This window comes from Pleurodeles waltl, chromosome 5 (genome assembly GCF_031143425.1).
Source record: "Pleurodeles waltl isolate 20211129_DDA chromosome 5, aPleWal1.hap1.20221129, whole genome shotgun sequence".
NCBI lineage: Eukaryota > Metazoa > Chordata > Amphibia > Caudata > Salamandridae > Pleurodeles > Pleurodeles waltl.
Window position 1 is genome coordinate 137411671 of NC_090444.1, and position 18706 is coordinate 137430376.

Genomic DNA, 18706 nt, shown 5'->3' on the forward strand with positions numbered 1-18706 from the left:
CATAAAGTCTCCAAAAAAGTTAAAGTATATACAATTTAATTATACAACCAGACCACCAAGGTGGTGGTTATATGAGGTTAATGCAGACCACGCCTTAGTCTTCCAATGGATCCTTTTAAAATGTATTTTATCTCCCGATACTAACAAATACTGCTGCTGGAAATTTACATTTCCATAAAGAAGTAAGGAATATCTAGACACAGTTCATTCCCTCATCCTACCCTTAAAGCGCAAGGTATACAAATGTAAATTCCTAAGGCTTGAGAACGGTTCATTGATTTCTCGGGTCTCTGTGAGTATCTCCTAAAGCAAGTGACAGAGACTTCAATACCCCAAACTCTCCGGTCATCTCTCAAAATCAAAACCTTTCTGTAAAAAATGCACACATATGATCTCAATAGGCCATGTCATGCTCAGAGCCCTGGTGTAGAGCATTCTGTAAACGTCGCTGGCATCATTATATCTGTGGCATAATTAGAGAGCTGACTTAACGAGAGCCCAGACGTGCATAGCCCTCTGGCATTTATGGAAACTTGGCACGCTGTAGCAGAGCCTAGCTTGGTACACACAAATAGCACTGGAATAGCATCAACTCAGCTTTTCGTATGATTGTAAAAATAACACGAATGAGCTGTATTAGAAACTGCTTTAAAGCAATATACAGTAGCAAGCTACGAATTCAAGGTATTCGTTTACAGAGCTGTGAAAATGAAAGACATTTACAGTAATTTAGCAACTGCAACTTGTTACCTTTCTATTCATTTAGAAATGTATTTCTACTGCAGACCGCATTGGAGATGCCATTGCAGGCTAAGAGCAACACAAGCCTAACAAAACAATCACAACTTGAGTCATTGGTGTAAATCCATCAATTAATGCCATTATTTGGGCAGTTTTAGAGAACCAGTGACAAATGTTTCACTCATTTTTTAGTCTTCTTTAGACTATTATGATGATGTCATTAGTTTCTGGTGTGCAGTGCATGGGCAAAATAGTGGGCTTTTTAGAAAAGATTACCGTGCACCATGTGACTGCTGTTTAATGAGTGCTAGATTCCAACTACTGCAGAGTGAAATTATTATATCAGAAGTTCATAGCAGCTTGGCGTAGTAGGGGGGCCAAATCAGAAAACATAACTGAAATTAAACTCTCTTGTGACGTAAGTAATAAGAGGATCGAGGTGTGGTTTACTCTGAAGCTGGAATCCAGTAGATTTACCTCTAGAGACTAATGTGGGGAAACTCCAGTCTGCAGCAAGAACGGACAGCCAGTTCTGAATAACAGCAGTAGATGAAAGGCAAACACGTAACAGCAAGTCTGATGTTGCAAGGTGGGCAACATGCTGCTTCGCAGTTACTTTGAGGTTTAACTGAGTGTAACTTGTTTACTAGTGGGCCATGATGCCCACGCTATGGACTATGGCTCAGGAGCATTCTTCTTACACATTTTGAGACACGGTTTACAGTGCTATAATATGAGAGTATCTGAAAGAGAAGTTCTGCAGGGAAACTAGTATCCGTCTAAAGCCTAAAGCCCAAGTGTGAGAAAGTGAATTATTAAGATAGATAACCTTTATTTCAGTTAATTAAAACCATGAAAGGATTCAACAGTGCAGTGATACAAAAAGAAACAGCACTAGAGGGAGCAGGATAAAATATAGATATGGCAACAGAAAATGTAAGGAAAAGAACAAAGTCATTACACGGCTTAAAAGTTTGAAAACCTCAGATTGTTCTAATCCATAAAAAAAGATCTAAGGACAATACACAGATTAAAAACCACAAATAATACACGACCATACAATATGATATCCTTAGAATGCCAGTACTAGGATAAATCAGGAATGCATCCATTGAATTTGTTATATAAATAATCTGTATGAAGCAACTATTTTTTTCATACCGATTAGTTTCTATTTCAAATAAAAAAGGAACTAGCATTTCATTTCTATCTTAGCCTATGAAACACTAATTCACTGAGGAGTGCCCATCTTCCCTCCCTCCTTTGCACTCAGCAGTTAATTAACCACATTTATTCACCTGATCAGGCACTGTGATATGTGCCTATTTTTGCCACTCAAAGCATAACTCACAGCCTATTGCGTGTAGTGGCAGCTACTTCTCAGAAAAGGTAGTTTTAGCCATTTTCTTCTTTCCCTTACTAAATTGGGGCATGAGCATATAACTTGTGTTACGGATTCAACTTTGTGATCACTTAATTGGCAGCTTGTTGCCACGCATAACAGAATTCCAAAAGTGGATTTAGTAAGAAGTGTAACGAATAAAAGAATATCCAACTGCCTTAGCCATTGAGGTGACCACATGACCAGTGCCACGTTTTCTGAAAATATAGCAGTTGTATAGTCTGAGTGTTTTTTTACAGTTAAGAGGTTACAAATGCTTTATATGGTCTAATGCTTTCAGTTGCTTTTTGGTCACCTTCTTAAATTGGTTAGTTGACGGTGGTAAAATCCAAAGAGCTTCCAGTTGGAGAGTGTTTTTTTGCGGCGGTAAAATAATCCTTTCCGGGGGTCAAAGCTGGCTGGCTGATATAGCAGTCGAGATCGCCACCTTAAGAGACATATCCCTGGTGTCCCTCAGTCTGTGGCAAAGTGAATTATTAGTTGGGGTGCATGGTAGTCAAACCACAAGTAAAAATGCCACTATTCTTGTTAAGTTTAGTAAAGGTTTCAGGAATTTAAAGCTGAGCTCAACCTCTGCTCTCTATGTGTAGAACATTTAGAAGTACCAAAACACAAAAAAAATCAAAACCATTAACAAATACAAATCCAATTACAATTTCTAAAATATAGAATATTTTAATGAAGAAAAAGAGATCAAAAAGACAAAAATTCAGTATGAAGAACGATAGAGATGAATTTATGAAATCCTAAATAAAATAAAGATAATAAAAATGTTAATGCCACTCACAACAAAAAGAGCACAGAACCAACCGTGGGCAACTGGTTACACTATACCAGAACAAGGGTAAGGTGTCAGGGTGAGCACGATGGATAATGGGTCAGATACATGACCCATGTAGGTACCAGTCAAAGAGTTACCTTTGGACTTAACATATTTTCTGTAGAAAAGGTGGTAATGAATGATTCATCATCTGGGTAAACTGCAAACTGGAACGGAGTCTCATGATGGTGGGTTGCAGTTGTCAACAATGGAGGGGGAAGCTCTGCCTGGGCCAAATCTGGCATTGTGCCAAGGAATGTCTCAATACTGATCAGTTGTGGTGTTGCAGCACTCTCAATGAATCCCTCTATGTTCAGTCTTAGAAACTTTTCAGAAAATCAGATCTCCTCCCGCAAGGCAGACCAGTAAGCTGGATTCCCATTCTTCCACCATCTCTTCAGAGAAAAAGTTAGAAAACATGTCTAAGTCCTACCTTTGGTAGTTGGGCAGGATGAGTACACTAACACTAGCCAAGGTTTCCAAAACCTCAGGAACAGTCAGGACTCACTCCAACAAAAGTCACCAGCAAGGTCCACAGGCAGATTCAGTTGAAACTCATGAGCTGGGCTCTTCTGGAAAGAGGGCTTACTATAGGTTTTGTGCCCCTGTAGCTAAACCGGAGGTCATTAGATCTAGCTCTTAGGCTTCTCCTCACAGGTCAAAACAGAAGTTACAGTCCACCTGCTGTCTTCCACAGGTCCAGCAGACCCTAAGAGGGTGCTACAAGGTGCCACATTTATCCTGCCACTAGCCTGTGGATGGGGCTTACTCCTAGGTCTTTGCTTATCAAACAGGAAAAAGATCCCTGGGCAGCTGTTTCTGTGTTCTCTACTGCAAATAATCGTGCAGTGCCCAGGAAAATGAGCACTCATTCCTCTGTGGTCACTCACAATGGTTTCTGGGGACAGCTCCTCTCCCACTTGAGTTGGTGCCTGGCTGGCTTATGACATAATAGAGGTGGCAGGCCAACCTGCAAGCTACATTTGCTTGTGACAGAGCAAGCCCTTTTAAAGACAATTAAGTTCCCTGGCATTGCCAAAATGGTCATTCTGTCATGGGAACAGGATAGTTCTCCACACCCAACTCCTTTGTCACAGCTCTTGGAGTCTATTTACACCTTATCAAGGAACTATTCAGCTCCTAGATGACAGCTGGAAGCTCAGGTAAGTGGGATTCCACAGGCTAAAGCTTACTTTTTATAAGCATCCTTTAGGGAACATTTGTTAAAAATCTGACCTTGCCAATGGATTGGATGTGTAATAACTAATAAAGAGGCCATAGAATTAACTTTTTATCTAGTTCACAAGGGAAGATATCTTTATCACTTTATCAAATGTTAATTCCCAATGCTTTCCTGTGGAGCAGTTAAACCTGCTACATGTTTTTTAACATCAAATATTTACAGGCCCTTCTTTTAAATATCAGGTACCCCACCTTATGGGACTTGGAGCTACATTAGAGGTGACTAAATAATATTTAAAAGAGGGCTTTGGCCAGTCAAAAGATGTTTTTGACAGGTCACAATTGCATTTTAAACCTACACAGCCAGGCTACTGGAGATAGGCCTGCTGTCATGTGTTGCATGGTCACTTTAGTGGTGACAAAACATGTGCTGCAGTACACTAGTGACATTTAACTTACATGCCCTGAGTACATATGGTATCATATGGTACGCTGATCCGCTACGACCCCACCACCCTCCACGCCCTCAACCCAGGGCGCTCCAAAACCTGCTTCCTAGCTCACCCCAAACGCACCCATGGACCCTTCGCCTGCAACTCCTGCAAACGCATCTTCCACCACGCAACTACCACGACCACAAGCCCACGCGCCATCAACCACCTCAAGTGCATCCTGATCAACGCTCGTTCCGTCCACAAGCACGCCGTTGAACTTTGGGACCTCCTGGACTCCACAGCCCCGGACGTCGCCTTCATCACGGAGACATGGATGAACGCCTCCTCTGCTCCAGACATCGCTACCGCCATCCCTGAAGGCTACAAGATCTCCAGAAAAGACCGCACCAACCAAGTAGGAGGAGGTGTCGCCATCATCTTCAAAGACTCCATCAGCGTCACCACCTCCACCGAAGACCCCCCCCTCGCCGCTGAACACCTGCATTTTCAGATTCGCACCGACCCAAGGACCACCCTCAGAGGATCCCTCGTCTACCGTCCTCCCGGACCTCGCGCCTCTTTCAGCGACGCCATCGCCGACTTCATCTCCCCGCACGCCCTCGCCTCACCGGACTACATCCTCCTAGGCGACCTCAACTTCCATCTGGAACAAAACAACGACCCCAACACCACCACCCTGCTCGACAACCTCGCCAACCTCGGCCTCAAACAACTGGTGAACACCGCCACCCACATCGCCGGACACACGCTCGACCCTATCTTCTCCGCCAGCAAACACGTCTTCTTCAGCCACACCTCTGCCCTACACTGGACCGACCACAGCTGCGTCCACTTCACATTCCGACGCGAGACCTCCCACCTCCGCACTCAACCCATCCCTCATCGACAGTGGAACAAGATCCCTGAAGAGCAACTCTTCTCCGCTCTCGCCGCCAACCAACCCACCCTCACCACCGACCCCAACGACGCAGCTCTCAACCTCACAAACTGGATCTCCAACTGCGCTGACAACCTTGCTCCCCTCAAACGCACGCATCGACAGACCAACACCAAAAAACCTCTCTGGTTCTCTGACACCCTCAAAGAATCAAAGAAATCTTGTCGTGCCCTTGAGAAGGCCTGGCGCAAGGACCACACCGCTGACAACATGACCGCCCTCAAGAACGCTACACGCGAACACCACCACCTGATCCGCACTGCCAAAAGGAACTTTTTCACCGACAGACTAGACAAAAACAGCCACAACAGCAGAGAACTCTTCAGCATCGTCAAAGAGTTCTCCAACCCCAGCGCCAGCGCCAACGCCGTCACGCCCTCACAGGATTTGTGCGAATCCCTCGCCACTTTCTTCCATCGCAAGATCAGCGACCTCCACGACAGCTTCGGACACCAGACCCAACCATACACCACTGAACCCGCTTCCCCGGACATCACCCTCAACAACTGGACCCACATCAACACGGAAGAAACCAAATCCATCATGAACTCTATCCACTCCGGCGCCCCTTCGGACCCCTGCCGCACTTCATCTTTAACAAAGGCGACGACATCATCGCCCCGCACCTCCAGACCGTCATCAACTCTTCTTTTTCTTCTGCTACCTTCCCCGAATGCTGGAAGCACGCTGAAGTCAACGCCCTACTAAAGAAACCTACGGCTGACCCAAGCGACCTGAAAAACTTCCGCCCCATCTCTCTTCTACCTTTCCCAGCCAAGGTAATAGAAAAGACCGTCAACAAACAGCTGACCACCTTCCTGGAAGACAACAACCTGCTCGACCCTTCACAAACCGGATTCCGAACCAACCACAGCACGGAAACCGCCCTCATCTCAGTCACAGACGACATCAGAACCCTGATGGACAACGGTGAAACAGTCGCCCTCATTCTCCTCGACCTCTCGGCTGCCTTTGACACCGTCTGTCACCGCACCCTAATCACCCGCCTACGCTCCACCGGGATCCAAGGCCAGGCCCTGGACTGGATCGCCTCCTTCCTCGCTAACCGCTCCCAAAGAGTTTACCTCCCTCCGTTTCGCTCAGAACCCACCAAGATCATCTGCGGCGTACCTCAAGGCTCATCGCTCAGCCCGACACTCTTCAATGTCTACATGAGCCCCCTCGCCGACATCGTACGCAAGCACGACATCATCATCACCTCCTACGCCGACGACACCCAACTTGTACTCTCCCTCACCAAGGACCCCGCCAGCGCCAAGACCAACCTACAAGAGGGTATGAAGGACGTCGCAGATTGGATGAGGCTCAGCCGCCTAAAGCTGAACTCTGAAAAAACGGAAGTCCTCATCCTCGGCAACACCCCGTCCGCCTGGGACGACTCCTGGTGGCCCACGGCCCTCGGCACCGCACCGACCCCCGCAGACCACGCCCGCAACCTCGGCTTCATCTTGGACCCTCTTCTCACCATGACCAAGCAAGTCAACGCCGTGTCCTCCGCCTGCTTCCTCACTCTCCGTATGCTCCGCAAGATCTTCCGCTGGATCCCCGCCGACACCAGAAAAACCGTGACCCACGCCCTTGTCACGAGTCGCCTAGACTACGGCAACACCCTCTACGCCGGGACCACCGCCAAACTCCAAAACCGCCTGCAACGCATCCAAAACGCCTCGGCCCGCCTCATCCTCGACGTACCCCGCAACAGCCACATCTCCGCACACCTGAGACACCTGCATTGGCTCCCAGTCAGCAAAAGGATCACCTTCCGTCTTCTCACCCACGCACACAAAGCCCTCCACAACAAGGGACCGGAATACCTCAACAGACGCCTCAGCTTCTACGTCCCCACCCGCCCCCTCCGCTCCGCTGGCCTCGCACTTGCTGCCGTCCCTCGCACCCGCCGCTCCACGGCGGGTGGGAGATCTTTCTCCTTCCTGGCGGCCAAGACCTGGAACTCCCTCCCCACCAGCCTCAGGACCACCCAGGACCACTCCGCTTTCCGGAGACTCCTAAAGACTTGGCTGTTCGAGCAGCGATAACCCCCCCTTTCCCCCCTAGCGCCTTGAGACCCGCACGGGTGAGTAGCGCGCTTTATAAATGTTAATGATTTGATTTGATTTGATTAGGTACTTATATGTAGTTTAACTGTGGCAATCAGGAGCATAGCCAAATGTGAAATGTGTTTGGGGTCAGAGTGCATGTACTGGGGTCTGGTTAGCAGAGCACAGAGTTACAAAAAACAGCAGCACAGCATCAGTCCAAAAAAAGAAGGTGATATGTCAAAGGAGAGGCATTAGCTTACACCATGGCATGAAAAAGTGCTCATGGTCCTTTGTGGATAGAACGTTGTGGTAAGTTATGAATTGAGCCATAAAGAACCTGCAGCCTAGAATATGTTATGTCTTTGACATTTCAAATCCCATCAGCTTCTCTCCTTAAGAGAGTTTCCTTTCGAGGACAGTACGTCATAGCTACGTAAAAGCCCTCTTTTTTTAGATGGGGATTTTAGGTGTTAGTTTACTGAGTTCGGCAGCGCAAGCCGTTGCTCGCTATAGCAACGCAGAAAATATAACATTCAAATAGATGATGGGATACCCCTGGAACAGACATTGGAGACAAATGTAAAATGTATCGCGCGATTGGGGTGAGTCATTCTTAAAGTAGCATTACAATCATTAAAAAAATGAAATAACGATAAAAAAACAGAAGGCCATATAAATCAAAAAGCATGACTTGGACAAGGGAAATACCCATGCTTTATTTGTAAAATGTAAGTGCTGGTGCTCAAAGCACTGCTAGTGGAGAAGTGTGGCACAATGATTAGAGCGCAAATAGCAAGGGTGCACAATCCCAAATCAACTTCAGGCCTCTTCAAGCCACTGGAGGCACTCTCTTCTCTGGTATCTCACTCTTACGGATGTCTGCTTTCTCCCTTGGTGACCCATTTTCTGTATTTCTCTTCCTTTCTTTTTTTTCGATTTGTTTGTTTTTCCCTACGTTGGTCTCGGGAAAACTGGAGAAATAGGACCCTCAAAAATAGGTGCTCGTGCCCCCCACCGGCAACCACCGGCTCAAATTAAGCACTGGAAATACCTCATGCAAAAGGGACAATCCACAGGTTAAAATAGACACAGCCTATGTTTCAAGGAGAGAATCTAGCATTGGGTAAAAAGAATAGAAGGCATGCTAACTGCACATGTTGAGTTACAAAACACGTCACACTCTCTCAGAAAAATCCATAAAAGAACGAGAATTAAATCACTGAAATCAGAGACTGGAGAGTCCAGGAGAGGACATGGTAGACAGTAGATTCATTACAGTAACTACATGTAGTTGGAGGAGGAAAGGTATGCAGGGATATTATAACATTCACATCAATTTATTCTGCTAATTTAACATCGGTGCATCACACAGGGGTGCTACCATCAAACGAATTTCCAAACGTGCTAAGTATTTACCACCAAAAACGTGCATCACGGGGAGAATTAGTTATGTGAAGAATATGTGAGCATTAAGGACAAACATGTCTCACCTCACTTCATTATTCCAATTCCGGCTGCATCTTTCTCTCTGTCAAACTGACTCCAGTACTTCTGATCTTTTTTTTTAATCACCTCTCTTCATCACACTGTACTCTCTGGCTTTCCACTCATCTTCTCCAAAATATATTATTCTGTTTCTCTCTTCCGCCTGTGCTACAGGTTCTGTCTTTCCCTCCATTTGTGCTGTGAGTCATTCCACCCTTTTCATCCTCCATGGGCTGAGTTCTGCCTTGTCCTTTTGCCCTACATTCTCTTGCATGCCTTATTTTCCCTATGTCTACTCGGAGGTCGTTCCAGTTCAATACTCTCTGGCGACTCCCTACCATTCCCTCAGTCCTCTGCTATTTCTAACCTCTCCCCTGTACCTTTACTATCTGCCCTCTCCCTCTCATCCCTTCTCGAACCACTCTTCTTGTTCCTCCTTTCTCCTCTTCCATTGGAGACTTTACTCTTTCCTTCCATCGCCCTGTGCTGCCTGGCCTCTTTATTGCGCCTCTCCACATGTATTCTGTGATCTCACTCATTGTTTTTCTTTTTCCCTCAGAGATCACGGGCCTCTCTAACACCTTCCATTCCTCTCTGCTCTCTTGCCTTTCATATTTCCCCTCTACGGTGTTGACATTTTGTCCTTCTTCTTCCCTGATTCCCAGCTCGGACCTGGGATGAGTTCCACCAAAGGCCACACACTGTGCACAAAGCCCATTGAGCACCATCTGAGGCGACGTTGTATGTTCACAGGACACAAGGTCTGGGTGCAAGGCATGACTAAAGGTCAAGCGATGGATTCAGTACGACTTCATTTCGGCCAAGAGCCCCGCACTGTGGGTTCTTTGGCATGAAACCCGCTTGCAGGCCCTGTTTTGTTGCAGAACCTGTCATGGCCTGGAGGGCAGGGTTAAAAGTCCTGGCTTGGAAGATTCCCAGTGAAGGGAGACTTAGTAGGTATCGTTATTGAAGGATACAACCTGTGAGTGTCAAGAGCAAGGGACGGCTGAAGACCAGACCCTGTGCCCTTTGCCCATTCACCACAGCCGGATGGTATGTGCTGCAGGTTCGAGGAGGATGGAAACTAAACATAGGATGGGGCTAAAGCCTGCACACTATGGCCAGAGTCTGCATCGACCAGCCAAAAGGAGTAGATCATGGTACAACGGGCCTATGCACAGAGAGTGGTGTACTTAGGGTGCACCCAGTACCCACTGGGCATGACCTGAGGCATTGCCAAATCTGTTGCTACGTTGGCCTGGCACCAATGCGTAGCACACAAAAATCCATAAAAAGTCACTAAAAGTTAAGTACTTTTATCAATTTGAATATAACGTCTGTTACTAAAAAAATAGAAATTCCCTTAAAACATGAGCTGAAGCGACGTTTTAGTCAAAAACACAAACCCCCCAAAAAATATTGAAACTCACAGGCTATGCAGCAACACCTCGCCTTCCAATGAACTGCTCATTGCATCACCGATGTTTTACAGCTGCCATTTCATGTGAACATTTTGATGACATAACTCATGGCATCACATATCACATCGACACTAACGAATTCACTGGCCTGAACGTCTTGCCAGGCTTAGGACTTAACAGCTGGACTTCAGCCTGGCCATGTGTACTGTGGAAGGACACGTGGGGAGCAGAGACCACTTCATCCATAGTCAGCAACTCTGAGTGCAGGTATTAGCTTTTGGCCAGGCCCAGTGCTGAGCGGCAAAGGGCTGCTGACCCATGAGCCAACTTTAACTGTGGTCTTGGGGTTGTAGGATATGTTATAAGCAATTGCCCAGCTCAAACATCATTACTTTATGTTATTTGCAATATAGATGGCGCCAGAGAGCTTTGGACGTTTCATTTTGATCAGGGTCCCGGTCGAAAGGTATGTTTGTGTGTGGGTTGTGTGTTTATTGTGTTTTGTTAGGTGAAGGATCTAAAGTACTTATTATGTGGTCGGGTTGTTGGGACTGATAGCCCATAGTTCAGAAACAACACACGCATGACGTAAACTATAAGTCTTACAGCAGAAGAACTTTATTTTACGCAGTATCACTTACTCTGTCCTGTTGCAAGGTGTTTACAGTGTCTATAAGCAATTCTGAAAAGAATGAAATTACCTGTAATGTCTGGTGTCTCGAATGGCTCGGTCACTGGGAAGTCTCTCGCTCTCTCGCTGATTGAATGCATACAGTTTATAAGGGTCTTCTCCGGCCCGCCATTTCCGTGCACTTAGGTAGCGCCTCTCTTCAAACTGGTCCCAGAGATCATCCCAGTCAACATCCGTGCCCTGCGCATAAGAAGGGACAGGAAGGGAGTCAGTTACTCTTCAACAGTGTTCACTAACTATAAAACATCAGCCACCAAACGTTCTTTCATCTAAATCTCTGGCTCGATTTCAGTCAATGTCAGGTTACAAGCTCAAATGGCAACATGGTACTGCACAGTAAATGCCCAACTTTTGTTACAAATCACTTTAGGAAATATCACAAACTAGAAACATAAATTTTTTTAGACATTTATTTCAAACTACAAAAATATAACTTGATGTGTTACTTGATTCACTAAAATAAGTCACAACTACAGTTGTACAACGAAGAACAGCATGATTGCAATCAAGAAAAGTGCAATGATTTTCCTTACTACAGTCAAAATGTCAAAAAGAAATTTCTGGTTATTTTGCAGTAATTTGTAGTCACTACTTAATAGCAGATGCAAAGTGGATGTGCCACTGTCACACCAAAGGAAAGCCCATCTGCACCCAGCACTAAGATCCCTGGTCTGTCCCCACCCACCAAAGGCCAAGATTTTGCTAGGCCTCTGACCTCCACCCCCAAACACCGATTCCTTTCTGACACTGCATTCGGGCCTCAGACACCAGCACCAGAGGTGCATTCTCCTGTGCAGCCTGCGGCTTCTCCACATGTCTCGATGCCAACAATGCCCAGCACCACCCTCCTCATCCACGCACACATCCAAGGCCCTCTTAACATGCACAGCACACACTCCATCCTGACATTCGTCCTCCCCAACACCCAGTCACTTGTCAAACATGACATTGAAGTCTGTGATCTCCTGCCCAACTCCCCCTGGACCTTCTCTTCCTCATGGAGGCCTTGTTCAGCCCGACACCCACCTCCACCATTGCAGTGGCCATGCCTCATAGCTACAACATTACAAAATAGAGCAATCCTGGAGGGAGATTAGCCATCACCTACAAAGAAAACGTCCACTGTTCCATTACTTCTGCAAACTCTAGTGACAAACTGAACATCTCAACCAAAAACACCCTGGGAGCGGCCCTACTCTGCAGACAGCCCAGACCCAGATCCAATTTTAGAAACACCATGGAAGATTTAATCATCCCATTGTCAATAAAAACTGAGTAGATCTCACGCAACAAACAATTTGGCCCCATACCATAACTGTGATTTTAATGCTATCCCACTTTTATCTATACACGAAAATATGGTCACTAGATTGCAAAGTATCTTTTATAGGAAGGTTGGACCAAGACAGCAAGGAGGCCCATCGGCTAATACCTCATGGTTTGACGAATCCTGCCACAGGGCCAAGACAGGATTAAAAAATGCCATCATAAAGGGAACTCCGGGGAGATACAATCAGCCAGACGTATCTATAAGGAATCCATCCTTCGAGCTAAAAAAACTTGGGAAGAAACAATCTGGCAGGAGCTGTTGGTTGCCACAGAAACAATAAGCTGTTTTGGGAGTTGTTGAGTAAGAGAGGGAAAGAGGGTAGAACCAGCCCAAGATATCATATACAACCAGAAAAATGGGTTGAACACTTCTCAAGCCTCTATGATAAAATTGATACTCCTGTGATTCCAGCTAGCACGGAAATGGGGCAAGATCCATTCTTCACCTTGGATGCGACCCACAGACTTATTCCAACAGAAGGGGGTTTACAGATCGCTGAGGGCCCTATCCATTTTTCTATGGAAGAAACTGCAGAGGCTATCCGCTCGCTAAAATCTGGGAAAGCACCTGGTCTAGATAAAATTCTGGGGGATCTTTATTCATCCGAGCCAGTTATTTGGACCTGGTATATCAACGCACTTTCCAATAAAATTTCTGAAGGGGGGCAGATCCCTACGACATGGAAGGGTGCTGAAATTATTCCCATCCACAAAAAGGGTAACGTAAACCTCCCAAATAATTATAGGCCGATTAGTCTCATAGACAACCTCCAAAAGATATTTGCCAAACAACTTCTAGGTAGATTTACTAATTGGGCCACGGACCAACAGATCCTCTCTCCACTTCAAGCAGGGTTTCGATCTAGGATTAGTACAGTGGACCAGGTCTTTAGGCTGGCCGTGCTGTATTGGAAATATACAGCTCTTGCAAAACAGCCGTTATATATCGCCTTTGTTGACTTGAGATCAGCCTTCGATCTTGTTCCAAGGGAGAAGCTATGGGAGGTGTTATACAGAATAGGGACCCCAGCTAATATAATCCAACTTTTGAAGAGACTGCATAAAGACACCTATGCGCAAGTGAGGTGGGGTAACTCTGGTGAATTAACAGACAAAATCACTACAAACAGAGGAGTTCGCCAGGGTTGTGTGCTGGCACCGTTTTTATTTTCTATTTTTATCAACGAGGTGGTACAGGTTTTAATGGCATGCCAGAATGATGCACCAACCCTGTGCGCTCAGAAAATCCCAATTCTTCTGTTTGCAGATGATTCCCTCCTTATTTCCAAATCACCAATGGGCCTACAAATTCTTATTAATAGATTTAATTCCTTCTGCCACGAGTTCGGCCTAGAGCTGAACCACAAGAAAACTAAGCTAATGGCACTCCATTTTGGAGCGCAGAAGAAATGTACTATCAGTCTGGAAGGCGAACTCTTGGATAAGGTCAGCTCTATCGATTATTTGGGCGTGAGGATTTCTGATAATTTACATTGGGCAGACCAGGTTAACAAAAGTGCTGCCCGCTTGCAACATGACGCAGCGTCCATCCTCCGTTTTTTTCGAGGTACAACAACAAAAACTGTCTCCCCGGCAATAAAGATCTATATTGCCAGAGCACAAGGAGCTGCTGTCTATGGAGCGGAGGTCTGGGGCTTCTTCGATTGCAATAGGCTAACTATTGGAGAAAATAACTTTGCAAGGGCTTTATGTGCCTGCCCTTCTAGTACTCCGCTGATTCCATTGTTTTTAGATCTGGGCCTGAGACGGATAGCAGACCTAATTATTTTAAGACCACTCCTTTATTGGGTTAGACTATGGACTGTACCTGAATTAGGTGTTTACAAGTCCTCTCTTTTAGACCTGTTAAAATGCCCCAATTCCACTATTATTCCTTGGGTAAAACATGTTTCCAAATGGTTTAACAACTTAGGCCTTGGAGACCTTTGGGAAAAACCACATAAACTTGAGAAAGTTCATTCTAAAGTGTTGAAACGAGTATATTGGTCCTATGTATGGAACGATTACATTATTCATAGATCTTAAGGTTGTCTAACAAATCTTTTTTTAGACTTTAAATGGTATCCGCAATTTGAACTGTACTTAGACACCATACCAGATATCTTAGACAAAAGTTTATATGCCAGATTTCGTTTCGGGTCGCTGCCATTGAAGTCTTTGACGTGCAGATGGGGTACAAAAACAGTATCTGATAAATGTCCTGTATGCGGCACAACATCTGAGACAGTTGAACATTTTATGTTTTTTTGTCCCGCATGTTCTTCTCTGAGGTCAAAGTGGATTTGTATCATGGGCCGGGAACTGGGGATTAGAGACTGCGCTTCTGCTTTGAGGGTCTTAAAAAGTCATCATTCTAAGGCCTTAATACAAGCCGTTAGCAAGTATTTGCTAGCAGCATGGCGTATACAAAACTTTGCTATTAGCAATGAGCTTTGAACTTGAGTCGATAAGATTTTTACTGTGTATTTCTGTATGGGTTTTATCGAATCATATCTTATACTTTTCTGATTTTATATTTCTCTATTTATTATTGTACGTTGCTTTGATGATCTATTCGATCGAAAAAAGCTTGTGTTAAACTAAATCATCCCATTGGTTCTTGACCTCAGTTCCTTAATCCTCCTCAATGACCTCAACTTTCAACTCGAGGACCACAATTTTCTAAACCACAACAAACCTTCCAACATCACAGGGGGCAAGCTCACTCCACTCACTTATTGACAACTCTATCTCATCAGATTTGTCCGGTACCTACCATGATATTATGGAACTGCGCCCACTGAAACCATCCAACACAAATGGAACAAGATATCCAAGGAAAATGTAGCACAAAATTCTAGACCTGCTGCCCACCAGATCCAGATAACCTCTCCTGATCTGTCACCAATATCAATCCCGGATACACCTCCTGCACAGGCACCCTGGCCCTACTGAAAACCATCACTTCTAAAAGAGTGGATCGCACACAAGCTTGCACAGATGACCTATGTCTCTCCAATACCACAGCAAACAGCTGGAAAGCGAATAGCGACACACACCCACAAAAATTACAGACACATTTACAGATCAGTCCTTAGGGTCTACCACTAGCTTCCCAGACCCTTCAAATGCCCACTTTTGTCCAAATAGATGCAAAGCAGCTCCAACAACTCTAAATAATTCTCTTCTATAGGAGAAGGAATTCACTTCCCTTGCAACCAGCTCCTTGACAGACACACACACATTGGAACTCCACACCTAGCTCTTGCATTACTTCAGCAACAAAATCAGCACAATACACAACATACCAACTGTACTTCTCCATCGTTGCCTCCCTCCAAACATACAAGCTGAACATTATGGAAATTATCTTGTACCTGCTGGTCTATCATCACTTCTTTGGAAGTCACCAATACCTTACACTCCATCTACTTGGGAGAAACAGCTTCAGAGAATAAGTAATAACTGTGCTCAGCCACTTTTTATGGATGAAATTCTACACTGGAATCCCAATTCTGTGTGGATGTGAAAGATGTATATTTGTGCAAGGGGCCAGTGCTGGACAAAGGACAGGAGTAGATGGTGAAAAGGTCAGGAGGGGGATAGGAAGTGTTGGACCCTTGCTCCAGTGTCATCCCCAGATATTTTACTTTTTACCCTCCACTTTTTGCTGGATTCATTTTAGTTGGCTAACCAGTGCTAAAGTGTTTGTGCGTGCTCTTTAAAACATGGCAGATTGGCCTATTACTAACTGTCATATTTAGTTTACTTGTAAGTTCCTAGTAAAGTGTCACTACAGGTAATGCTACCAGTGGGCCCACACCACTGATTGTGCTACCCACTTAAGTAGCACTTTAAACATGTCTCAAGTATGCCATTGCAAAGCTTGTTTGTGCAGTTGTAAACTGCCATGTCAAACTAGCAAATTAAACCTTTTGCCAGGCTCATTTTTCCTTTTTATTTGGACATGCATTTTTATGTTTTACAGGTCCTAGTAGTAAAAAAACTTTTAAATGTGTTGTTCATTACCGCCAGGCCTACGTCTCCCACAGGACTACATTTGAGTTACCTTATTACATTTTAAAAGTGTAATTTCCAAATGGGAAGAGATAACTGGTTCATGTTGGGTGTCTCTGGACTCTTAAATTAAAATACTAATTTATGGTGAAGTCAGCCCCAAGTGGGTCCACATAGCTGCCCCCTTTCCATCGTGGTCAGCCTGAACTTGTGACCTTGTCCTGGTCTGGCACGACCAGATAACCACAGTTGGCTCTTTGTGCTTTTATGTACTATTTTCAGTGGAATCTTAAAAATTGCATACCTCCGGTTCTATTGATTGGAGTTTCGTCATTTTGGTCTTGTTTGATTTAATAAATTGCTAATTCGTTGTACCCTGGTGTGTGATCTTTTTATGCTGTGTTTTCACTGTTTTAATGTTTGAGGTCTTGCACAAATAAATTACACACTGCCTCTAGGTTAAGCCTGATTACTCTGTGCCAATCTACCATGGGGTTGAGTACTGTCAGGTACCACAGTTTTTCCACAGAAGCAGAATCAACATAGGCTCCCATTGTCCTCCCTCAGGTATTATCCACTCAAAATTTCAGGCCAGACTACACCCATTTGGACAAAAGGGGAATGGGATAGAGAAGAGATAACTCCTGATCCGCTGGGTGTTCCCCTGACACAACTCTCATTTGTTCACCTTGCCAGCGTTTTAATAGGTAGCAAGCTTCCAATGGAAGAGAACCTAAAGCACACATTCAAAGATAACATGCAGGATAATTAATATAACTCTATACAATTGTTCCTGTTACAATGAACTTCTATTAATCAAAATAGCCTACTAACACATACCCTACTATCAGAAGAATGTAGCCTATCTTCTATAAGAATTTCTAGCAGTAAATACTATTGAGGAATTCACATGTAAATGCAGTCCGTACCAGATACTCTCCTCACAGTTCTTATGCACTTTGTGACTGGTAATAATGTACTTCTTTCTCAGTTCATCTGTAATACATCAGTTTTCTGCCTCACTGTTCACATTAAGTACATAAAGACTAACTGCTGTTCCAGGAGTGCCCTCATTAACTTCTAGGAGAGAAAAGCAGAGGGAGCTAAGGAAGAGGGAGGGAACGAAAGGGAATGAAGACCAAATGAGGATCTCTATGGAGCTGACAAAAACACCAGAAAAACTGAACACTCCTAAGACGCTAGTATTTTACTGACTTTCCATGAAGAGTCGGATTCGTTGAGATGCTACTCTCCTCCGAGCATCCAGGTTTCTTCAGCTGGTAGGCACGAGCAAGCGCACTACTAAATCACTGGTCTCTCTTTTACTCTGAAGCAAGGAGTCCATCAAATTGGAAGTGGTGGAGTCCACGGATAGCGGGGACACTACTCTCTCAATGGCCAATAACAATGAGGGCCTCAAGGCTCACACAATGATAACAGGAAATCGGAAGTCAGGAAACTGAGGAAGAATAGACTAATCTCCTCAGGTTTCTAATTGAAAAGTGCAGAGAAAGACTTGCGGTAAGAGTCATAACAAAGAGAATGACTCAGTTTAGACTTTTGCCCAGTAACACTCGTCAGTAATTAACCATTGGGTGTCTAGTCACCAGTTCATCCTTCATACAATTAGTTATTAAGGCAATGTTAGTCTAGTTCATGACAAGCACAGGCTAATTTGGGTTTGCATGTGCCTTACCTAGACTAGGATTGTTTTTGCTGCTTGATCAGGGCTCACACCCCAGTCAACCAGTAACCCAATTTGTAACAGTATGTATGATGATTTTGCTCCCCTTTGCCTTGGAAGCAGGCCAGGCAGGGGAAAGCGAATGCGACCAGGCTGTACTGCAGCCATTCCCAAAGTAGTTTTCCCCAGCAGGATTTTTACAGCTGGTACTATCAGTTCCAGTATTGCCCCATCCAAGGAAATGTGGGTGCAGGAACACCGTACAATTTACGATTGAGTGAAAATTACTTCCACATGGTAATTCCTTTATGCTCATAAAACAGGCCTTTGTGATTGTTGGGATCGAAAATACGTGTATCCCTGCTGTCAGTGCTCAACTGTACTCTGCATGGATCCCTAATGCTGATTTTCTTTTACATAGGTCAACACGGATCATGCATGTTTGCCCTTACATAAGTCTTTCTCGCGGATTACTGTCCTGT

General features: G+C 44.8%; 1 protein-coding gene across 2 annotated transcripts in view; it reads right to left on the bottom strand.

Moving 5' to 3' along the window:
- Nucleotides 1–18706, bottom strand: part of GALNT14 (polypeptide N-acetylgalactosaminyltransferase 14) — a 1192033-nt gene that overhangs the window by 863774 nt on the left and 309553 nt on the right. For both annotated transcript variants that reach the window (XM_069233809.1, XM_069233810.1), the window contains exon 2: nucleotides 11205–11374. In XM_069233809.1, the coding sequence (XP_069089910.1) occupies nucleotides 11205–11374 (170 nt within the window). The remainder of the gene's footprint in view (nucleotides 1–11204; nucleotides 11375–18706) is intronic.